Genomic DNA, 26,071 nt, shown 5'->3' with positions numbered 1-26,071 from the left:
TGATAAACAGATAGGTCTGGCTGTAAAATCTGATCCGGTGAGATATGTCATTAAACAAACAAAAGACCGCACTTCATTTTCATTGTATATTAACGCACCAAAATATTACGAAAAAACTTAAGTGGCTCATTCATAGCACCAGACACTTAATAGAGTTTTCATGTTTTACTCAGGACTCTGCATACCAGTGAATTTCCCTTTTCCTTGACCTTTCTAATCATATAAGGATTTTAAAATTTATTTTGATTTGTTTGCAAGCAGAGGAATGCACATGCATGCACCATGGTACTCTCATGAACACGTCGAAGACTGACATAGAAGAGAAGAAATTGTTGAAGAGATGTCAGATGGACTGTTTTAACAATGTTCTTACTACAGTACCTTTCTGGTCCTTGAATGTGGTAGTTATGTAGCTGTCTATGCAGGGTCAGAAAGCTCTCAGATTTCATCAAAAATATCTTAATTTGTGTTCTGAAGATGAACGAAAGTCTTACGGATTGTAACGACATGAGTGTGAGTAATTAATGACAGAATTTAAGTTTTAGGTGAACTATTCGTTTAACCTCTACAGTAAAAAAAAAAAAATGGCAGCACAGGGCATGCTAAGTATAACAACTTTTACAAAATGTAACGTATGGGAGACAGAGAGAGAGAGAGAGAGAGAGAGAGAGAGAGAGAGAAAGTCTAATCGCTGCGCTAGTATTAGCACAGCTATTTCTCATTGAGTGACAAAACACACACCAAAGCCTTCATGTGGCCGCCCACAATCTAAGCTCCATGAGGGTAACCACAAAAACTCCAACATGACATATAATCTTCTAAATCACTAAGCAAACTGCACATTTACCACAAGCTTGCTTTTTCCTTTAATCAAAAATGCATAAAATAGTTCATTTTCACTTGATTTTAAAATTTACACTCCAGAATGAGTCTTTTGCAAAGGATGCTGGGAACTTAGTGTTAAGTTTCAGTTAATGCCAACAAAAAGTGATTAATGTAGTTTTAACCCAGAAGGTTGAGGTTAACTTCCACTTCACAAATTCAAGTGATTTGAATTTAATGAAAGGGAATGTTCAAAAATTGTTAGCACGTTTCTATTAGAGGGATAGATCACTCAAAAATGAAAATTCTGTCATTTACTTATCCATTTGAAAAGACTGTTTTTGTCCATACAATGAAAGCCAGTGATGTCCAAAACCACAGCCCCACTGACTTTCATGGTATGGGCAAACAAACAGACAAAATTTTCAAAATATCTTCATCTGTGTTTGCTAAAATAAGAAAGTTTTACAGGTTTAAAACAATATGAGGGTGAATAAATAATGGCAGAATTTTCTTTTTTAAATAAAAATGGAAAAGGTAAAAAAGGGATATTTTACCCAAAAATGACAATTTTGTCATCAACCTTGTGTCGTTCCAAACCTGTATGAGTTTCTTTCTTATGTTGAACATAAAAGATGATATTTTGAAATATGCTGGTAATCAAACAGTCCCCTTTGACTTCCATAGTATTTCTTTCCCTATACTATGGAAGTCATTGGGGACCAACAACTTTTTGGTTCTTCAAAGTTCTTCAAAATAGCTTCTTTCGTGTTCCACATAAGCACTTACACAGGTTTGTAATGACATGAGGGTCAGTAAAGGATTACAAAACTTTAATTTTGGGTGAAATATTGCTTTAAGCAAATTGAACAAGTAGCAAAAAGTCATTTTCTGAGTGTGTGAAATAGAGACAGACTTATAAACTACACTATTAGGTGCAATACTGTTATATAAATAGCCTCTTCTGCATGTGTATCTGGTCACTGTCACCTTTATCTGGAACTAACTGCAAGCACCTTGAGTATTCATCCATGACCAGCACTCATGTGTGGTCCAAGCTGTAATGGGGCGATCTCACCTAGCTAGTTGGTTTCTGTGGGCTTGAGAGAGCCAGAGGAGAAAGGCACCGGTCCTGAGGTAATGGCCCTGCTGCATTTTTAATAGAGGACCACTTTGTAACAACCCAAGCCTGATGGATTCTCCACTTTTAAGGGATCTGCCATTTCTTTTAGGCCACTGGCGTAAGTGCTTGACAAAGCCTGCGTTCAGGGATAAATGATCGAAGAGGAACAAGCCGAAGCCGTGGAAGGCTGGGGCAATAACACAGGGACTCATCGACATTTTACCATTGGCGTCCGATCAAATTCCTCATTGGCGCTGTCGCTTCTGGGCTTTGCCTCGTTGCATCTTTGAGATAAACATGATTTTAGTTAGAGGCTTAGTGTTCAGCTGTAAATATCTGGTGTGGATTCTGGAAGACGATAGTGTTTTCTCGGGGAGCAGAGATATGTTTGATCTGGGATTTTGGAACGGATCTATCATCTAGATGTGAAGGGTGACGTATGACGCCATCGTCAGCGGTCGTGCATGCATGTGCATGTGTATAAATCTGGTGGTTTAATGAGCTTCGAGTTGTAATTAGCGGTTAGGAAAGCTGCTTTTGCTATGAATTCACACAGAGAGCACAGAGGAACAGCCTGTGCAGCTTGGCTTCAGTCACAAACGATAACCACTTGATTTCAAGAAAAAGAGGAGGGATGTTGGTGGCAGCCTGCTCCTCCTTCACAGTGTAGTGCCTTTCAGCCGCTCCTGTCATCTTTTCTTCCGCCCCTCCCGTGTGTTTTCATCTAGAGACTCATTGGAAAGCATTTCCTCCTGAAAGCAACCAAGGACAGAGTAGGCGACGTAAGGTGTAATAAATCCTTGAGAACGGGCTACTCATTCCATGGACCCCACCCACACCCCCACCCCCATCTCCTGCTCCAGCCTTTTCCATGTCATGAAAAGTCCATGCGAGGACTATGCACACACCTTTTGAGTGTCAAAAGAGCCTCCTATAATAATACACAGCTGCAGTGATTCTAACCCACCATAACTACATCCAATTCTCCACGGTCTGGCTGAAAATCAGGCCCCAAAAAGGTACATTAAAGACTGCTCTGGAAAAGGCCATTTGTTTTGGCCTCGATTTCAAACCACTGAAGACCGTAAAGATGCCATCTGAAAGGACCCGTTCCTCCCTTCACTTCCCCATTTGGATAAAGACACTTTGGGGTCTCGAAAGTGCCCAGGGAGCGGGTGATGATTCAGTAAAGCTGCTTGGGGTTGGCATGGCGGCTAGCACACTGCCTGGATTAGCTTATGTAAACAGTGCTTTTTGTTGGGTTTCGGTTGAATTAATTTGCTCACCCCATGTGCTTTTATCAGGATAATTTGTGCGGCAGACACTCAAAGACTTGTCCAAACATATCCCCAGGCTCAAGGCTAAATACAGAGCTAGTAATGACACTCAAATGTGTGGCGTGCCCTTTTTCCAGACTTCCCATCATGCTAAATGTGACCGCTGAGGTCATATGTTTCCCATTGAATGTCAAGGTGAATCAACACTTTAATGCATACCAGGGTTGTGCAAAATTCTGAATTGAAGAACTGAATCTGCGCCCTTTAAAATTAAGAGGGTGAAATTAAATTAAATTGGCCATACCTCACAGGGACTTGAAATAGAATTACAGGAAGTGGAATTTACTCAATTACAATTCAGAGAAACAAACAATTATTAGCATTTTGTGAAATAAAGTGCATAAATGGAATAAACATTAAGAAGAATATACCCCCCCCCCCACACACACCTTTAATCTTCATTTTCATTAATTTATACACAATACTTAATGATCTTTTTTATAATTATATTACCTTTTTTCCAAGTAAAAAAATATTTTAAATTCCTTGAAACTGGATAAATTTAAATAAATATTTAAACATTAAATATTTAAATACTTGAGTGCAAAAATCAGACACAGTAATTCAATGAGACAAATTCCACTTGTATTAAAAATACATTAGATGATAACAAGTCTTAATATCTTGTGCAGTTGTTTAAAGGATTTTTAGAAACATATGCAATGCAAAATTTACTATTTTTCTAGTAAAAAAAAGTACACATTCCTATAGATGTGTAGCTAAGATCTTATAAAACCTTCAAGTTTTCAGACAAGCTTTTCTTGAATTTCAGTTAATTTTTATTGAACTTCTTTCAAATTTAATATCAAATTGCAGTTCTGCATCTTTTCTGCTACCCCAGTTCAAATGAATACAATTTAATTTATATCTGAACTGGAATTTGAAACACATTCTCAATTCAATTCTGAATGCTATTTACAGTAATTCACAACCCTGTTCAATCAAAATGTCCACCTGAGGTGAAGTCTGTTGTAAAAATGGTGATGATTACCCTATGCTCTCATTTATCCATTTGTTTGTACGTGACTAATATATCCTCAGCTGGTCTATGGTGGGTTCAGTGAACAGCTGTGCTTGTTAGCCATGGTAAGCTTGAAGGCAAGAGCCTCTGCTTTTGATGGTTCAGTTCACTTGAGTGCGTGGATGCTAGAGGTGCTAGGTGGTGGAGAAACCAAGCCTGGACTTATTAGCTGAACTATCTGTCACACAACAGTACCCTTGATTGCAACTTCTAACACTTCCTCCTGCTGTGAGAAGCATAATGAGAGAAAAAAGGACTGAGAGGTCAGAGCCGTGGCTTAGGGGTTAACGCACAAGCTCTGGGCAACTGAACTTCGAGTCTTATATTACTTCCTGACACTAAAGACAATTTTTTTTGCTTTTTTATGCTTTAGGAAATTTCTCAGATATTTGTCATAGAAGTATAGAAGTATCCAATTTGTTTAGATGTTTCTCCTAAAATTCTGTAAGAGAAATACACCAATGATAAACATTTTCAGGTCGTTTTTTTTTTCTTTTTTTTTGAAAGAAGTCTGTTTGTAATATTTGAATATATTTTAGAATATAATTTATTCCTGTAATTCCTCCAAAGCTGAATTTTCAGCATCATTACTCCAGTGTTCAGTGTCACATGATCCTTTAGAAATCATTCTAATATGCTAATTTGTTGACCATGAAACATTTCTTTTTATCAGTGTTAACAACAATTGTGATATTTAATTTTTTTTATTATTTCTTTAGGATTCTTTGATAAATCAAGTGTTCAGAAATGAGTTTGAAATCTAAATCTTCTGCAACAGTATAAATATCTTTACTGTCACATTTGTTTAATTTGATATAGATACTTCCTGAATAAAAGTATTTATTTCTTTCAGGACAACTTAAAGACCCTAAACTAAATTCTAGATATTATAAACAAATATCTAACTTTGGATTGTAGAATTTTGGATCCTTCAGTCCAGTTTAAAATAAATTTGAGAAAGCTGCAAGATTACAGTATTTTCTCAATAGAAACATCTGAGAAGGAAGTCTCTATTTGATGTCTATATAATCTAATTGCCAGGAAAACAATGGAGATGATATTAGAAATCTCATTTGTGTTACTTCCTGTGGTGCCCTCCCTTTTCTCCTTGTCATTTCCTGTCTCCTCTCTCAGCGTCCCTATTTGCAAAGTAGCAAAAAAGCACACAGAGAAGGCCAGAGAACGAACAAGACAAATGCATAAAGAAGTGGAGAAGACAGGAAGTAGAGGACGCAGTCCTGACAGGATCCGCCCTCGAGATGCTACGTGACCTCATCCTTTCAGCCCCAGCAAACGAATCGGCCTACACACACACAATAGCTGATTCGATGTGTCTTTTTAAAAGTTTAGGCAGCACCGGAGCACTTTACCGCATTCATGTGCTGCATATTTTATTAGCCTCTCCAGTTTTATGAATGATTAAGCTCCTTTGTGTGCACCGCTTGGCTGCAGCCAGGTCTCACCCTCATCTAGAGCATGCGTGTGAACCGCTTTTTCTGTGCATGTGTATCTCTTCATAATGCTCTCTCGAAAACAATGGGCCCCTACGGGCCTACACTGCCCAGCGTCCCAGGGTTTTAACCTTCTCGTCTTTTTGTGCTAGCGTGCCTTTGTTTGAAATGCTGGCCCAGACTTTTCCCTCTGCACTGAGATTGTATTTCCCAATGCTGGTCACTGGGATGAGATGCATTTAGCTGGCTAAAGTGGTGCTAGGCACAAAAAAAATAAGTCTTTTGTAGAAGCACAAGCGCTTTCATCTCGCACTGCGGTAACCAGAAAGCAGAAGGGCCTTTTGGGGGAGGATGTTAAACTTTAAAATGTCTTTTAAACTTTCCGGTGCCTGCATCTATATTCTGCTACAGTCTGTCTGACTTCCATCAGCTTCTTTTTCTGTCAAAAAACCATCTTGCACTTCAAAAAAAAAAAAAGGGTTAGACACACACCAGTCTCGGTCTCTGATTGGGTTGTCATTATTTTCGCAAGAAACGGTGGGCCACTTTGACAAATAGGTGTGAGAGGAGAGAGGACATGGGGCATGTCAGGGACGGCGTGCTAATGGCTGTGTGGACACATTCCATAAGAGGACATGTGTATCGGTGCACCGCACACCAACTTCACACTAATCATCTCACTCACAGCTTAATGGCTGACATTTGTTTAAAGAAAACAGGGATGCCCGTACAAGCCAATTAGAGAGCGTATTGACATTCATGAAGGGATGTCTTTCTCTTTTGTGTGGGTGTGTGGGTGTTTGTGTCTCTTTGAATGACCGTGTGTTTGTGGGGTTCGGATAGAACTTGCGGACGCCGGCAGGCAGGTCAGAATGAGAGGTCGGAGAGAGTCTTGGGTCACAGTCACTCTAACTGTCCGATGCTAATTAGACTGCAAACGTGCGCACAAACTCTCTCTCTCTCACACACACACACACACACACACACACACTCGAATGCAGTACATCCTAGCCCTACTAATGAGCCTATCACTGTCTAAGAGCAGCATCTCATATCTTTCTCTCTCTCTCTCTCTCTCTCACACACACACACACACACACACACACTCGTAGCCTAATGGGCCTGCTCACTTACTGGCCTCTCCTCCCTGATGCACAACACTCTCAAACCATCGAGCGCTGCAGATGATCTGCTAGGGGAATTCACAGAACAGGAATGGACAGGTCTGATAATGGAGATATATATGTATATACATATATATAAGAAATTACATTTAAAGGGATAGTTCATCCTCAACTCGGATGACTTCCTTTCTGTAGTGCAACAGAACAGGTGAATTTCTGAATATCCTGGTCAGGCCAAAGTGAATGTAAATGTATTATATACACAATAAATGTATGATTGCCTTAAAATGGTCCTTCAAATAATTTCATGGCCTATTCATGGTCCTTCAAAGGATTCTATCACAGTACTATCACACAAAATGCATGGCACTTGTCCAGAAAACCATGGCACGCACGCACACATGCATACGTAAAGACAGACAAATAGACAGGCAGACAGACAGGTAGATAGATACATAGATTGATCAAAGAAAGAATAAAACAGAGGGATATAACATAAGCTCTCCTCTTTCCTTTAAAAGAAAGGCCACAAGCTGTCTATCTCCCACTGCCAGCCCAGTTAAACTCCTCACGCCTGAGCTGAGCTGGGTTTGCATAATTCAGCAGGGTGGGCAAATCCAGATCTGCAGATTATCATGGCTAACAGCACAAAGGCACATGAGAGCTAGACTAGAGATGAAAAGATAAGCGCGCACAGTGAATTGCCATGTTTATATCTTCTGTATTGATTACGTCCTTTTATAGCCACTGAAAGTGCTGTTCACACACTGTGCACACAAATTACAGCAATTAGGTCTGTTCTGGGCCACACTTTAGATTTCATACAGCTTTCAGTCAGTTTTGAAACTTTTCAAACCACACCGACGCGCTGTTTGACTTGATTCTCTGTCATACCGGCTTGATATTCTGTCATCTCGTGGCACACACTGCAAATCCTTTTTTTCTGCTGCCTTTTAGCTTTTCAAGCAATTCAATTTGATCTCAGCTTTGCGAAAGGATCGTCACACAATTTTTTTTCCAGAGAATTTTATTAAAGGTCCTAATGGAGGAAACGGTACTGCTGTTGATTATAGGAAAGAACCTGAGTTACCTGAGGCAAATGTAGTCTCCAGAGCAGTTTTTAGTGTAATAGGACAGAGAATCTTCAAAGCCGAGAGTTCTCACAGGCGGCAGCTCTGGTTTTTGCACGAAAGGAAAAGCTTCCTCTGGTCTCCACAGATGTTATCTGGTCAAATTGGCTCTGGTCTTTGTCAAGAGTGTGCTCCTTTTTGAATATACAGCGAGTGTCTGTTGTAAATACCTCACTGTTTCCATTGTGGTACTGGTTTGTGTTGAACATTGACTTAGGAATTAATCCAATATGAGGTGAAGGTCAGATTGTGGATGGGGCACTGTACAGAACAGATTTTGTGGGGCAGCAGCTTTTTGTATCAGTCAAAATTTTAATGAGAATAATTATCGCACAAAATGCTCTCAAAGAAACAGATCACCTAAAAATGAAAACTCATTTTGTTCCAAACCTGTATGCTTGTCGTACACAAATGAAGGATATTTGAAGAATGTTCATAGTGATCATCTGTAAGGCCCCACAATCCTACAACAAAGACCCCAAAAAAGACAAAAGAGCACCATAAATAGGAGTCTATATAGCATGTGTTCTTCTGAAGCCATATGATAGCTTTATGTGAAGGCACAGACTTATCCCCTTATTAATTAATAATCGTCCCTTTCAATAGGTTGTTATCTTAAAAACTGCTCAATGAAGACTCATAACATAGGTATAAGTCTTATGGACTTATTTTTTTGAAGCTTAATAGCCATGTTATTTTTTTTTTAAATCATGTTTTCCAGTAAGAATGACCTTAAAAACAAAACATAAATTCTTATTTACAGTAACAATATAATTAAGATACACTGAGAAGCAAGACCGCACAAGATAATAAGACTTGTTTTCATAGATCTTCTATGATATGAAAGTTTTCATATCACTATTTGACTTACTCCATTGGCACTTGTTTATAAACAATAAAAAATTCTGCTAGTGCAGTGAGACAAAATACATTTAAGATACATTCTTTGAAGATACATTCTTGGAAAACTAGTCTTAATATCTTAATATGCAGTGTTGCCTTTAAAGTATACAAATTTTATTTCAAGGATTCTAAGCTATTTTAACAGAAAATACCTTCTTTTATTAAGAATAAGAATTTTTTTTTTTTTTTTTTTTTTTGCAGTCTGATCACTATGAAACACTGCTGTAAAGATCTAATTCAGTCATACTGGTTTGGAACAACATTTGAGTAAGTAAATAATGACAGAATTTTCATTTCAGAATTATCCCATTTATGCTTTATAAAATAAAATGCAGCTGCAGTTGTCATCAAAGCATGTAGGTTGTGGCCTTTGGTTCAGGTACAACAGTACGAGAGCTGTCTGACATGCAAAGGTGTATACTTTCCAGCGCTTTGGAGTGAATTCCTTGCAGACTGCAGACACAGCTTGAGTCGTTCCAGGTAGGTTTGAATTTCAAATGCCTTCTCTCTCTCTCGAGTGGAGTGCTGCTCTCTCGCCCTCACGTTAAGCCAGCGTTACTGGAAACCAGCTGCAGAGAGACTCCCAGAGGTGTGTGTGTGCCAAGATCACCCCTTACCACCAATTAAACTGCACAGTCTTTTCAAAGAATCAATTATTAATAACAAGAGGTACTTCACAGGGGCCTGCCTCTCATGTACTCTCTCTCTCTCTCCCTCATGTCCTTTTTGGGTCCTTTATCCCTCTTTCTTTCACCCCATCACCATTCCGAATTGTTTATGCATCCCTCCCTCTCTCCACCCTGCCTTCTCGCTGCAAGCAGGCTTTTCTCAGGTAACACCGCTGCATTCCAGAAGAGGACAGTGATACGACTGCATTGTGCTAGACACGCAGAGCTCTAGGAAAATCCCCACCCTTGCTTTAATGATGTTGCAAGGAAACAGCGTGCCATCTACTTCGGTAGCCTGATCAGCTCAAGCATGCATGCATGTGTGTGTGTGTACTGTGAGCTGGTGCACCGGAGCAGTATACGGCTCTTATGGTGCAGTGTTCGACTAAACAGCACTATCATGCTCGGCGCAACTCCTAATGTGTCTAGTGGAAAGAGGCCTGGCTCAAGCGGATGTCCGCCGCCTGTACCATAATTGGCACTTAGACAGTAGGAGAGACAGCAAGGGCCGGGTTAGTACGTGCTGGCAATCGCCTGCATATACCGCACGATTGTTATTATGCACGAATAATTGGATTTTTCTTTTTTTGTGTCATTCTGTTTCCTTCACTCCCACACTTTTCCATCAAGCGTTTAAAGCAGACAGGCCAGGTTGACATTACACCGAGACTCAACCCTGATTATTTGTATGAATGATCACATTGTGTCCGGCAAACACAAATATCTCAAGAGATAATTACATTGAGTGGGTGGACAAACAACACGGAATTGAAAACAGAAAGAACACTGTCCATCCCACTTCAGACTGTGTTCATAGGTTGAAAAAACTCAAGCGGTAAGAAAAAATCTGCCATTATTTACTAACTCTCATGGCAGGTCAAACCTGCATGGCTTTCTCTTTAATGTGGAACACAAAAGAATTTTCCTGGCCATGGTTTTCAATATAATGAAAGTAAATGTAGACTGGAGCTGTGGAGCTATAAAAGACGATACATAAAACGTCTCCTAAAAGTGGTCCATACAACTTCTGCACTATATTATAAGTCTTCTAAAGGGATATGTTTTGTATGACAAACAGACTGAAAGTTAAGTCATGATCTCAGTGAATATTCTCCAGTAGGCTGTTAACTGTTGCAACCAATTAACTGAATCAGGGAGTTAAAGGATCAAATGAATCATTCAGAAGGGTTCTGTGAACTGGATCAACTGATTCATTTAAGGATCTAAAGCTAAATAGCACAAAACACTAGAACTACTTTCAGAGAAAAATTAAGCAGACTTAAAATGTAGAACAGAAATCATACAGACCAATTTTATGGGAAAGCAAGCAAGCAAGAATGTAAGAAAGAAAAATTGTTTAGAATTAAATGATGGTTAACAGAGTTTAAAAATAAGCTGACAGAATTAAATTTCTGGATGAACTATACCTTTAAGACCCTAATTATGCATTGTTTACAAAATCTCCTAGACACAAAACAGCAAATGTGTGGTGCCATATAAATCAGTTTATCTTGCGTTGTGACAGGAATTAGACAAGGACAGGAAGGTGGAGGTGCGGCTAATTATTTGTATTCCGCAATCTAATAACAGTGCACATGATATATTGTAACATGACATCCTGTCCGCTTCATATTATGCATCCATTGTACATGTGTCCAATGTGTGGACTCCACATGGGCTACGAGATCATCTTGCTCACGTCCTACGCCTGGATCACAGCCACGTCCTTGAGAGTGTGCTCTGACACAGCAGCACCCTTGTGGATCTCCCATTAGCAGCCGCACACCCACGCAATACTATATGCGTCAGACCACACAGCCGCAGGACATGCATCTATGAGGCTGGACTATTATGTGGCCTTGTTTAAAATCTAAAATCATCAATAGAAATATACAAAAAAATTATGGTCACCCTAATGGGTGTCAGGCTGGTCAGGATGCTCAAACCTGTGAGGTCTAGGTTTGGACGGTTAGCATGACCCTGCAAGCCCCTGCTGGTAGATCTTGTAACTACACCAACTCGTGATTTTTAAGTAACATTTAAATATAAATATGTATATTTAAAAACATTTAATATATAAAAATATATTTAATTTTAATGATTTAAAATGACATTTTATTAAACGTATATGCATAATTAATGAAAAAATAATTTAATGGTAATATTTAATTTAATATATTTTAATGTATTAAATGTATACAAAATATATTCACTGTAATATGCAAATATTGCATTATAAGCATTTATAAGTGATTGCTTATTTTTTCTCATCTTTGCATTTTAAACTAAGAAAATGGCACACTTCAACACTGTACATGCCTGCGCATCGAATTTCAAAACAGAAAAATGTTGTATACCACCTAGCCTAAAGCATCTCTCATTTCCTTCAATATAAGAAAAAAAATAATTAACTTTTCATGGTAATTTGATATGGCTTTTAAATAATTTCCAGCACAGACTATGTCTTGATCATCATCTGCACGGCCAGCGTCTGTTTTGTTCCCCTCTTCCTCTGTTATCGATCAAATCAGGCTCCAGCGTTTAGTGAACTGGTGAAGGACTAGGTATGAAAACTGATTAATGGCTGCTTCAATGTCACTCGTATTCAGTGACCATTTGAGGGAATATAATACTCTGTCCACAGACTGGCTATCTCTCTCCATCTCAATGTCAGCATCGAGCTTAGCTGAGGTTTCTGTAACACCCAGAGAGGGTGACATTGAGACATGGATCTGCGCCTTTGTATCATTTATTTATTTATTTATTTATTTACGTCTGAAAGCAAGTGGAAGTGCAAGGCTGTATGGGGGCCACAACATATAGATCGCATTTGGAGACCACACACATGCACGAACACACATACACACACTTACTAACATGATGTGACAACATTTGATGATGTGTGATTAATGGAGTGCAGAGCTGATGACTCAATGTGGAGGGAGGCACAAGGACACGCGGCATGTTAGACTCTTTATCATCTGTGTGTGTGTGCGTGCATGCATGTGTGCATGTGTTTGTGTGTGTGTGTTCTGGTACAACAGCTGTAGAGAGAGGCCAAGAACTGCAAAGCACAATTTCATTCACAAAGTGCTGTGGCTTTCTATAGCAGCATAAGGTATAGATTTAAATATATATAAATTATAAAATAAATTATATTACACAGTGGGGTCCAAAGGTTTGAGACCACTAGTGAAAATGCTTCTATTTTGCATTTTACTAATTGAGTATATTTTTTCATTGCACATTATATTATGAGAAATTCTGAAAAAAAAAAAAAAAATGTGTGTGTGTGTGTGTGTGTGTGTGTGTGTGTGTGTATATATAAAATTTGCATTTAATATGAAATTACATTTTGTATTTTATATTTTGCCTGACTTCTCTACCATATTACAGTATACTATATGTACAGTATAAACACACATCAGTAGTACGTCAGTAACATCATGGTGGATTTTGTGGCATTTTTAAAGAATGTATGACCTATGATCTTAGTTGTCCAAAAATCTTTCAGTGCAGAAAATGTTTATTTTACTAATTTCTATATTTGTTTGCTTTGTTGAATGAATCCCATCCAGTGGAAGTTTCCAGGAGCAGAACCTTTAGCCTGATACCTTCACTGTGTGCACATCACTGTCAATGCTGAATAAAGTAATGATTTAATTTAGCTTCCCTCCATCAAATCACTGTAACATGGATGTGACCCCTAAACCCACCCAGCTGTCATGTGATGCCAATTAACAGAGGCTGTTCCTCAGACAGCTTCTGGGAATGAAAAAAGGATTCTGGAGACAAGAATTCCCTTGAATGGGTCTAGTCCGGAGTTCTTGGAAGCCCTGCTGCAATAGCAAACCTGACGAAGGAATTTTAACGAAGGCACAGGAAGTGAGCTCTTCCCGAGCTGAATGAATTGTGTATGACTCTTGACCAAAAAAGGCTCATTGACTTCCTCTGATTTTCTCTGTGCATCCTGCATTCTCCTAAAGGAAACTGATTTATTTGAACACTAATGTGTTTTACAAACTTAAATGGAGTTCAGTTATATTGTGAGTGTAGAATATCAGTCTATAAAATTACATAAAAAAAAAAATACCTGCTGACTGAGGTGACAGACATTAAAAATAACTTTTTTTGAACAGCAATGCAACTCTGACAAGGGCCCTAATGAATTTGACAAACTGTGGAGGAATCATGACCCAGTGGCTCAATGCTTCTAGTGAACAGAGACGTTTCTAATTGATTGATAAGACCTCACCATGTCCTCCACTTTGTTGCCGGGGCAACAGAGGTTGGTGGACTGCTACTGTCTGCACGGCTCTACAAGCGGTCTGGTCCGAAGCGAGCAGCACATTCGGATGTTAATTTCAGCAGGAAGATTGGGAGACGAGAGGAGAGAATGCTATCAGACTGTTTCTCGTAACAATACAAGAGGAAGTCATTCTCCGATTAAAATGGACTGCCGCGGATTTGCGGGCTTCCATCTTCCGTTCATATGCAAATAAGCACACTCTGATTGTTTCCTCGTATTTGAATATGCTGCGCTTGCCCCTGAGGGGCCGGGGATTTTGCAGGTCACGAAGGAAGGGGTATTTAAATAGAGAGACATCCGCTAATGTAGTGTAACGAATTAACTCAGAATTTGGCCTAAATTCCAGATGCGTTTAAATCCACGCAAACTTTATTTCAAGTTTCCTTCTCTTCGGAAAAAAACAGACTATTAAAACCTGAGTCCGTTTCCATACATGCCAACTTTGTTAAACCTTGACCTCAGCGAAGAAAGAGGCGGGGTGCATTTTGAATATATTTAAGAGAAATTAACATATATCTGCATAATAAGGAGGTGGTGATGATAATTCATGCGTTGCAAATACTCGAGAGGTCGAATGATTGTAGTGAATAATCCTTTAGTGTCATCTCAGCGGAGCCACAGATGTGAGCCGATTCTGTGCGGAATGAGGCGCGGATTGTCATATGTTGCGTAGGCTGATGAGTTTGATTGCAAACTGAGTGTGAACCTTTGCTTGCTGTGCTGTCGTGACAGAGGCCGGTGAGGAAGATGTTGTTAGTGCTGTCTGGGAGAATGTTTGTGTAACTCGTTCATGACATTAACGGTGCGTGGGCCTGACGTTAACAAGCTGGAGTGTGGTTGGGTGTCTGAAGCAGTGTGTTTCTTCTAAATTAAAGCCAGCTTATTAGTCCTCACATTCCTGCTGACAGAAAGAATTATGAAAGGTACAGACCAGTGCTCTGGTACCTGTTTAGTCTGCGTGTGGTCCATTACGCTTTGAGGTTCCTCAAAGGGTCAAACACGTGAACGATGTGGATAAAAAAAAAGTCTCTGGGAGGAAAGTGAACATCTTCGTTAAATTCAGACATCTTATCTTCAAAAATAATCGATGTTTTCAAACAGGTTTCCCAAGCACTCTAACTGTCTGTCATTAATCCCGCCCCCACACTCACGCTATTGGTTAAGCCATTGTTGCTGTGTCAGGTGATGCCAAAACAAACAAAGCTCATAAAAGAGCTTCAGAGAGCCACAGTATTTAGACTTTTCAGATGACTCAAACTGGGATAGGAAACGGCAAAGTTCAGCTTTAATTTAACCAAGTGGAGTCTTTGCTAAAATTATCTCACTTGGATGTGACCAGATATGGCCATGTCAACACTGACCCTTCCCTATGCTCTTCCCTCCTTGGTTACTGTTGCTAACTCAGACAAACTTTACACAATATCCAAAAGCAAAGAACTACGGAATTGTGGCATTGCAACGCATTTTTCTGCCTTTGCTCTCTAAAGAATTTTTAAATCACTCAGTAACTTGATTTAAAACTTCAGAGAAGTTGCATTAATTTACTTGAGAGCAAATTTAGTTGTTCTTACTGATGTTATATGTTCATTTGTGACGTGGCATACAGCCAAGTATGGTGACCCATACTCGGAATTCGGGCTCTGCTTTTAACCCATCCAAAGTGCACACACACAGCAGTGAACACACACACACCGTGAACACACACCCGGAGCAGTGGGCAGCCATTTATGCCACGGCGCCCAGGGAGCAGTTGGGGGTTCGGTGCCTTGCTTAAGGGCACCTCAGTCGTGGTATTGAAGGTGGAGAGAGCACTGTACATTCACTCCCCCCACCTACAATTCCTGCCGGCCTGAGACTCGAACTTGCAACCCTTGGATTACAAGTCCAACACTCTAACCGTTAGGCCATGACTTCCCAAACTTGGGATTGAGGGCCAAATCCTCAAGCACTTCTCAGGAATAATTTAAAGATTTAGAAACAAAACAAAACAAAACAAAACAAAAAACATCTCTGGGTACCTTGTGCCACTATTATAAGAGCCCCAGCAACACTGTGGTGTTGTACATTTGGATAATGTCAATAATACACAGGCCCTCCATAGAAATATATATATAAAAAAGCAAAAACTTGTCTGAAAAAATGGCCAATGGCAACAGTTGCTAAGGTAGTGAAGGGTCAATTAGTCCTTCTATTTCCTCCAGTTTGACCCATTCAGGCCAATTAGCAGAGCAGTTGCGAACATAACAGGCGGGTATTATCCCATTTAAAGCCAATCATACTGCTAAAGAGGCATTACCTCAGAGTTTTAGCCTCTTTCTTGCAGTTACTCCTACACATTCACGCTGTGCTTTAGGATCTAATGAGACTGCGCTGAACTCAAGCGAGGGGAAAAGAGACATTGCCTCCCTCTGAACCTTTATCTGCTCTTAAACATTGTTATTTCATTTAAAATTTTAAGATTCAATATTTACAAGATAATTAGACAGCATAAGCAGACATGGTTTCTGGGAAAAGGCCCATGATGGATGACATGGACATGACATTTTCATGATTCATGACACTGATTATTGACATGCTCACTTCCTTCAAGTGTCCTTTGTTGAGTCACAAGCCAATGACAGGCTCAATGTCATGCCAGTGAAGGCAAATGTTTATCATTTCATCAGTAATGATCGCTTTCTGTGTTTCCAGCACAAAAGAAAGCTGTAGAAGAAGACCATCTCTTTATTTCATATGAAATTCTGCAATTCAAAGAGGTTCTAATGCAGCATGTTATCGACTATGAGCTTTAATGGCAGAGAGCACTCAGTGCCCACTTGCACAGAAAGCTTAAAGCTCACTCACTCGCTTTCTTTCTCTCTCTCTGCAAGAAGTCTCCCTCCTACCTTTGCTGCAGTAACTCTAACGTATAGATCTTCTTGAGAGCCTAATGGGCTAATGCATGTGGTAATATATTTCTGGGTCAGATAGAGTCATGTTTTTATGTGCGATGAGTGTGTGTGCGTAGAGTTCTCAGTGTAATCTTTGGGGCTTCCTTGGGCCTCCGCTGTCCGGATGCAGGGGATCTTAAACCCTTTCCCTAAATAGCCGGCATTCTTTCCCTCGCCCCAAGGGGCCCTGGGGGGAGAGTTGAAGGAAGGAGAGCAATGCTCGCCGTGTCCTGCTCTGGTCCCTGTGACAGAAGGGTCATGGCGTATACTATCAATCACTAGCGTCAGGAGCGAGGCCGAGTGCATGTGTGTTGTGAACGCTGTCTGCAGAAGAATCCAAATTGTTATGGAAATGCTATGAGACCTTTCCTCCACATTTGGAAAAAAGAGTGGCAAAACTTATGGCATATGTGTCTACAACATAATTTTTTTTTCTTTGATCTATCCATTAAAGCATTTAAATTTTCACTGCATTAAACAATAAAAATGCATTTACACTGAGTGAATACACCTCTTCTACAATGAGCAATATATATATTATGAGCAATATATATACTTATTGAAATATTAATAAATAGTGGAATTTTGTTAATATATATATATAAATATATATATATATATATTAACAAAATTCCACTATTTATTAATATTTCAATAAGTACAACAAATCTAAATCATGAGTGTGTTTGTCAAGTCTCTTCAAATACTTTAGGTAAGATATTTTACAATTAAATTAAAAACAATTACATTTTAACCTATATTATTTTTCTTTATTATGGACAGTCTTATAAATCATTGACCCATATCACATGCAGTAATGCATCAGTATGTGAATAGAATGTATATTTTAAATACATGCATATGCAGTGTGCGCACACATGTACATTTCCATAGCCTAAGCATAATCACAGTTGGCGGAGGCAGGGGTTAACTCCACATACTCAGCAAGCAGCGCAAGAAAGCTGACCTGATAGAGGTCAATCTCTCTCTGCGAAGAACAGCAGAGGAGAAATAATGAGAGAGAGAGAGAGAGAGAGAGAGAGAGAGAGAGAGAGAGAGAGAGGGAAAGGCAGACGGACAGACAGAGGGAGGGAGAGGGGTTGGAGGAGAGAAGAGGCGGTCATTCGAAACTCATTTTCGAGGGCTCTCGAGGAAGTACTAATTGTTTGGTGACTGGAGTACTCTTTAGGGAAATGAAGGCTATCTGGGCGTGCAGCAAGGAGATAATGTGTGTGCACATCACTCACCCTTTAATAAAGAGCAGTGCCCAGCTACGTACCAGTCAACCCTGGGATACGGCGGGAAGGAGGGGAAGCGGGAGGGAGGGATTATCCGTAGTAGAGGAGGGGGCGGGGGAGAGGAGGAGACGGTTTACAGAAGCCAGGCTGCGGAAGAAGAGGGGGGCTGAATGGACAGATTACAGTCATTAGAGTGGTAGAAGGCAAGGATGAGAGAGACCAAAAGACAAGGAGAAGAAAGGCAGGAATTGTTTAATTAGCGGACAATAACTGGTTTTCTCTCCTCTGGAAGGCTTCAGCCTTTTTGCCGCTTTGATTGAAAGCTACAGAATAGAGATGACTAGAAATGATGGGAGAGGAATGGAACAGATGACGCAAGCCAGACTCAAACTCATGCAGACTATATGAGGACCAAACTAAACAGCATCTACCAATTACTAGCTAGGGCTGGGCAACAACTGTACTTACACTATAAAAAAACAAATCTGTAAAAATTACGGTAAAAAACGGGCAGCTGTGGTTGCCAGAAATTTACCATAAAAAATACAATATATATAATTTGCACAGTGTCATTCACACAAACAATAAACACCATTATGGTGACACATGCAACTGTAATATGCATATAAAATATGAAATACCCTAATAAACATAACTGGTAAGAAAAAAACTAAGAAGAAACCGAGATATTTCAAAGAAAATACATCAAATTTGAAATGCAATACAGGGAATTCTGGAAATGTCAATTTATGGTTTTTCACTATAAATTATACATTCTTTTTTCCACTTCCAAAAATTGTATTTTACCGTAAAATTACATGAAATATCTATTACAGTTTTTCACCGTATACAGTAGGGGAACTTACCATTAACCATTTAACAGTTTTTCACAGTTAAAAGAAATTAATCATATGCAATGATTTTAAGTCAAGGTATTTTTTTTTTTTTTGGCTATTACGTGTCTTAAGGACTTTGCCATTAGGTCAGTTTTGTGTCATAACCCTGAATATAAGGATGTTAAAGCAGATCTAAGTATGAGATTGTTAAAATGAATTAAAATGTTAGATTTTTTATTATTCAGCTGTCCATTTGTAAACTAATAGTTAAATGATTAATTTTATCCAAAACTCAAAAACGTTCATCCTAAGTGACATATATACACACACCACTAGGCCATAACTACAAAGTATACTGTTTAAATACTTCTTATGAAAGCAAAACCCCAAGACAAACAGTTGTCAACTGATAACACATCACAAATGTAAACGTTATATGTGCTAATGTGTTTCAGACAACATATGTGTAACCTAATAGCACATCTATCATCAGACAATTTGTCTCCCAGGGTCTCTTCGCTTGACTTAAGTGGCTCCACTAAAGCTGCACAAATGAATGGGATTTGTTAGTGTGTGTGGCTATAGAGACGCCAAGAGTATGTGTGTGATTCCTGCTGGAGTCCGTTGTAAAAGCAACATCATCTCTCCCTTTCCCTCTAATCCCAGCCCGTCTGACGGCAAAGTGAACGCCTTTGACATTTCAAAGGCTTCCCTCATCATGACTCCTGACACACTACACACCCTGACGCGCTATCGCCGTGCCCCTGACAGCTGCACAAATTGGCTGAAAGAGGTGTCTGTGGCGAGCACTTTGATCAGCCGAGCTTTTGCTCTCTTGCGCTCGGTCTGTCTTCATCCCGGCGTCGTGTTGCGGAGGCCAGGCCCCCGTTCTGCTGAGGAGAACTGGGCCGGGTGGGTCTGATAAGCTTCCACTCACACAGGAAGCTTTTTGTGCAGTCAGATCATGCGTGTGTGCATGACTGCCTGAAGCCATGTCAGGCATGTCAGACACGCATATGGTGTGTATAGTTTCTGGGAATTGGGTGTATTTATTATATCCAGATTTCATGTAGGGTTCTGGCACACTAAGAGCTTTTGGGGCAGAGTTATGTGTGCATCAATGTTAGGGAACATTAGGTTTAAAATGAATGCTATACAATATTATATTACATATTATAAAAAAAGAAACAATTGAATTACCACATTTTTTGTTTTGTTTTGTTTTGTTTTTGGCAAAATAACACTTTAAGTTACTTTTGCATTACTTTTGACTTTTGCAAATTACATGAAAGAGTGGAATTTTTCAGGCGAGCCAATATACTAATAATTCTGACTTTCCATATGGTTTGGGGGAAAGAGTCGGGGTATGGTATACAGCGAACCAATTCACTAGAATGACTTTCCAGGCCTAGCTTAAACATACACTCGACCATTTAGGAGTACGTGTTTGTTCACTCTTTGGACTCGCAGAAATGTAGTGTTTGGTTGGAAAAAGAAGCTTGTTACTGGAAACGCTACAACACATGAACAATTGTAATGCGAAGGAAAATAATGTTAAGTAACGACGCTACTTTTAGTTACCTACTAACAACACTGCTGGTATGCATGTAATTGTTCATGCAATGTGCTTAGGCCCCAACCTTCTCATATTTATTTAAAATCCCCTACTTTTTCATTTGGAACATGAGGCATATATTTCCCTCTATGCACATGTACACAGTGTGTTTTAATGGCAGTTCTTCGTCTTCTATTCCCTGTCTGTGTGTTGTATTCCTGAGAATTCAATGGGTTCATTCATAACTGTAGCCTGAGGGACAGGGCTGTTTGAATTATATGAATGCAGAATCTATCTAGCCGCGATAGGCCCGTCTGTCTGTCTGTCTGTCTTACGTGTGTCTGGAGGAAATTGCAGGCTGTGGGGAAGTGCAGGTAATAGATTAATGCCAGGGGAGACTTGCCAGTGTACAGCGCAACTGACAGCCAATGATTATCGCAAACACAGAGAAAACACGGGCCAGACACACACACAGTCCATTACATAGACATCACTAGGAAAGCGCACACACACATAAATAATAGCTCTCATGCCACAGTCTAACTGTCACAGTGATGTTTCTATATCTGACTGCCGTGTCTGTCAGAAAATATTAAATGCTCAGTGTGTATGCGGTTCAAAAGCCTCACTGAATCTTAGTTAGGGTAGAAGCAGTATTTAAACTGATGCAAATTAAAACAAACTGTGAGGGATAAAAGTACACTGTAAAAAAATCCAACTTTCGAGTAGTTCTACTAACCAATGTAAAAATGTTGCCTGAACAAAGAATTTTTAGAAGTCAGTTAAAATTTTTTTTTTTTTGTGAACTGAACAAAAATACTCTAAACATGTCGCTAGCAAAAGTTGTTTTGTTTACCTTTTTTATTTAGATAATTAAGGAACATATCCAAATGTTCTCCCAACTTTTCAAATTGAGTCATCTGAACAAACAATTTTACACTGAACAATATTGCACAAGTTCCCAGCATGCATTGCAGCTTGAGAACATTTTATGTTATTTATTATTAAAATATTATCAGTTTTCAATTTTACTGGTTTAATTATGCTGCTGCTGCTGTCACTGTCTGTTACTGTAGCTGTCATGTGGATCATAGTTCATATTTTTACTGCTTTAAAAATTTTTTGATCCTCACCATGGTTGAGAATCGTGTGCTGAGGTACTGTATATGTGCATCTCATTGCAATACATTTGCCTAACAGCATAAATATTTGCCTTTCATTTTAAGAGGCAAATACTACCCATATTATGTAGTAAGCTTTGAAATAACGATTGTACAATCTATTGAATAGACTGCAGCTCTCTCCCTCACAGCCTTGTTTTATATTAAATATGGTGTCGACTCTCACTAAGGTTCATTGACTCATAAACTCTTCACCTAAAGGCATGTGTTTAAGCTTACAGTGGCTAGAGATGCCCATTAGAGATACATTTTTGTTGTCTTCAAGTCATGAGATCTTGCTGTTCCAAAGTGCATATTACAGTAATCTAATATAAATCATATCAATTTTTAATAACAACTTATTATGCCTTTTTCTGTCTTGCAGCAGTCATATGCCCCGCCCCCTCCTCCCATGGCTCCGCCCAGCCCAAGCACCAATAGCAGCAGCCACAGTGCAGCGGAGCAGCTCAGTAAAACCAACCTATACATCCGGGGCCTTCCACCTGGCACCACTGACCAGGACCTCATCAAACTCTGCCAACCGTAAGTATCTTTTCCCAGATGTCCCCTATCTGTCGCTGCCTGTTATCCTCTGTCTGTCTGTCAGGATTGTCATTCTGTACACCTAAATGAGCAGTCACTCTATACCTATTTATAGTTGCAAAGACACAGGTACCCACATACAAGAACTCATGCAATCAAGTAAATGCACGCACAGAAGGTCAGGGAAACGGAAAAAGAAAAAAAAAGTCACCGTGCTTGGTTACAGAGAAGAAGATGGCCCATAAATGGCGATGGAAAGTCAGCATCATTAGAGTGTAGGGAGGTCATTATGAAAGCTGTACAAGAACCAGGGGGCAGCTTGCATAATCTTCTTCTCTGATGACTCATGCAAATGTAAATCCTGTGTGGGGGCTTTCTGCCTTAAAACCTAAGACATTTACTCCAGCGCCATGACCTTCTGTGAATTTTTCTGAATTTCCTAATTTTACCCATACATAGTTGGCCATGAAAATATGGACATGGGGTTAGCAGTTTCTAAGGAACGTTTAAACCAAGAACTGCTTTGTCTTGTTGACCCTACGCAGATGACTGCTATTAGTTCCCAGAATTCATTGTGATTGTTTTTTTTTTTTTTTTGTTTTTTTTTTTTTTTGTTTTTTGAGAGGGAAGAGGCATGAAAACGTTATTTTCATTTCAAAAAAGCTGAAATGCATGCCACTTATAATGCTCCAAATGTTAACATGTCAAAACTCAGGGGGTAGAATGATGAAATCTCACAGCCTCCCACAACATCTCTCAAACTCTCTCAGGGTCTCGGGCTACCATCGTCCAGGTTAGCCCAAGGCCTGAAGCGGGATTGGAATAAAAAATTCATGATTATAAAAGTTTTATTAGCTGCGGCTGCCGTGCCAAATGGGCAGTAACATTTTGGAAAGGTCAAAGGGGTTCGCCTTGGGGCTCACTTCTGGAGCTCAGCAGAAAAAAGTGTGTCCACAAACACACTTTGCATTTTTTTTTACATAACACCACAGTGATTTAGATGCCATGCATGCATATCTGGCACCCTAGTGTCGTGATCTAAAGCTTACAGCTGCGTGCATGCATACGCACACATTTTGTGCACATGGACACACTGTTAGTGACCCTTTTCCGTCCTCCAGTGGCTCTGCTGCAGTGGCGGGAAGGGCAGTGAAAAGTGCTTCTGTCAGGCTGACATTTCGGAGATCTTCTTGTGTGATTCCCCGCGGATGATTGGCAGGGTTTTGAGGCTGAAGGTACAATGGGGTTAGACTCTAAAAGAGAAAACGTGGCCTCAGCAGAATCTCAAACCTCAGCCATGAAAATGAGCCCTTCTAGTTTTCAGCTTGCCGTGCTCACAGTTTTTTTAATTAGATTATCTGATCATTGAGGAATGGCACGTTGTCAAGATGCAGATGCAGAATGTTTGCGACTTAAAGATCCAGATTTTAACGTCTCAGTTATGTTGCATTAGAAGAGGTAAAAAGGTCAGATTGGAGGAGTGTTGCATTTACTGAGACAAAAAACTGAAAATGTACCAGGGCGTTTTCATAAAAGGCCTGAATATGAATCATGAATTATTAATGAAGGCCTTAGGTGAATACATCGTCATCGTGTTTATGTTCTTTCATTATGCATCTGCGTGTGTGCGTGTGTGTGTATGTATGTGTGCTGGTGGAAACCAGAGGGCGGAGAGTCATGTCTGTGAGCCAGTTCATTACTTTTCCTTTCCATGATTCGATATCATGGAGTATTAACCCTCAGGACACAGCATTTTACAATACCATTTAAAATAATTGCATTTCAGAGCCCCTCATTATGTCTCTGATTGTAATCTAATGCTACAGACAGAAAGTGAATACAATCCAACTCAATTCTGCTCACACTTGGAGCAAGGTTTTAAGGGATGAATTAGGAATTTAATTCCAGCTAAGTTCTGTATGTTTTTTGCCAATTTGTCTCTTAGTATACGTGCACCTTTAAACATTTTTATTTACCTTTTGCAGTTGAAACTTGTGAAATGTGCTGTACATCTCCTAACTATTATGTTTTACCTATTCATATCTTGGCTAGTTTGATTGTGTTTTATCTACGAATAGGTAGTAGGACTCTATATGTTTTTGTCATTTTTAAGTTCATTTTGCAGTATTCACAGATTTTCGCACATCAATAGAGAAAATGCAAAAAAAGCTGCAGAGTAAAATTCCTTGAAGGCAAATAAAAAATGCAGATGAATGAAACATACAGTGGTAGCCCAGCAGGCACTGGACGTCAATATAACGTCATACTGACATTGGATCCCAACGTTGGACAGACGTTGTAATTTGGTTGAAAATGAAAATCGGGTTGACGACAGAACCCAATGTCAGACTGACGTCAATCTCCAACGTTGGTAAGACGTTGCATTTTGGTTGAAAATGAAAATCTGGTTGACGTCAGAACCCAACGTCAGACTGACTTGAATCTCCGACGTTGGTAAGACGTTGCATTTTGGATGAAAATGAAAATCTGGTTGACGTCAGAACCCAACGTCAGACTGACGTCAATCTCCGACATTGGTAAGATGTTGCATTTTGGTTGAAAATGAAAATCTGGTTGACGTCAGAACCCAACGTCAGACTGACGTCAATCTCCGATGTTGGTAAAACGTTAGATTTTGGATGAAAATGAAAATCTGGTTGACGTCAGAAACCCAACGTCAGACTGACGTCAATCTCCGACGTTGGTAAGACGTTGCATTTTGGATGAAAATGAAAATCTGGTTGCCGTCAGAACCCAACGTCAGACTGACGTCAATCTCCGATGTTGGTAAAACGTTAGATTTTGGATGAAAATGAAAATCTGGTTGACGTCAGAACCCAACGTCAGACTGACGTCAATCTCCGACGTTGGTAAGACGTTAGATTTTGGATGAAAATGAAAATCTGGTTGACGTCAGAACCCAACGTCAGAGTAACGTCAATCTCCAACGTTGGTAAGACGTTGCATTTTGGATGAAAATGAAAATCTGGTTGACGTCAGAACCCAACGTCAGACTGACGTCAATCTCCAACGTTGGTCAGATGTGGTATTTAGGATGAGAATGAAAATCGGGTCGATGTTAGAACCCAACGTCAGACTAACATCAATCTCCTTCATCTGACAGACATTGCATTTTGTTGGAAAATTAAATCAAAATCATTATCTGTCACAAACCAACAACTGTCAAAATTGTCAAACTGACAAACTCAAACTTTAAAATAAGATATGGCTAGTATGGATTGTGTTGACATGACATCAAACCTTTAACAGAGACAGGATTTTGTTGTAAAATAAAAATCAACATACAGAGAGAGAAAAGAAAAATAAAAACATACAGAGAGAAAGTGTAACATCAGATCAGATAGAGTTCAAGATTCAATGTGAGACAACACTAAATGATTAAATTTTAAAGGGTTAGTTCACCCAAAACTGAAAATTATGTCATTAATGACTCACCCTCATGTTGTTCCAAACCCGTAAGACCTTCATTCATCTTTGGAACACAGTTTAAGATATTTTAGATTTAGTCCGAGAGCTTTCTGTCCCCTCCATTGAAAATGTATGTACGGTATACTGTCCATGTCCAGAAAGGTAATAAAAACATCATCAAAGTATCCATGTGACATCAGAGGGTCAGTTAGAATTTGTTGAAGCATCGAAAATACATTTTGGTCCAAAAATAACAAAAAATTACAACCTTTATTCATTGTCTTCTCTTCCGGGTCTGTTCTGAGTGCGTTCACAACACTGCAGTGATGCTGCTGATGTGTTATTGGGCGCACCAGAAAACACATCCACAGCATCATATGTCAGCAACTTTGATGATGTTTTTATTACCTTTCTAACCACGGACAGTATACCGTACATACACTTTTAATGGAGAAACAGAAAGCTCTCGGACTAAATCTAAAATATCTTAAA

General features: G+C 39.4%; 1 protein-coding gene across 1 annotated transcript in view; it reads left to right on the top strand.

The window, feature by feature from the left end:
* Window positions 1–26,071, top strand: part of LOC109106615 (RNA-binding motif, single-stranded-interacting protein 3-like) — a 139,523-nt gene that overhangs the window by 5,566 nt on the left and 107,886 nt on the right. Inside the window, exon 2 of the mRNA XM_042741485.1 lies at window positions 21,993–22,150. Within this exon, the coding sequence (XP_042597419.1) occupies window positions 21,993–22,150 (158 nt within the window). The remainder of the gene's footprint in view (window positions 1–21,992; window positions 22,151–26,071) is intronic.

Source organism: Cyprinus carpio, chromosome B16, assembly GCF_018340385.1.
Source record: "Cyprinus carpio isolate SPL01 chromosome B16, ASM1834038v1, whole genome shotgun sequence".
Lineage (NCBI taxonomy): Eukaryota > Metazoa > Chordata > Actinopteri > Cypriniformes > Cyprinidae > Cyprinus > Cyprinus carpio.
Note: the sequence above shows the minus strand (reverse complement) of the source record. Positions and strands in the feature narration are given on the sequence as shown.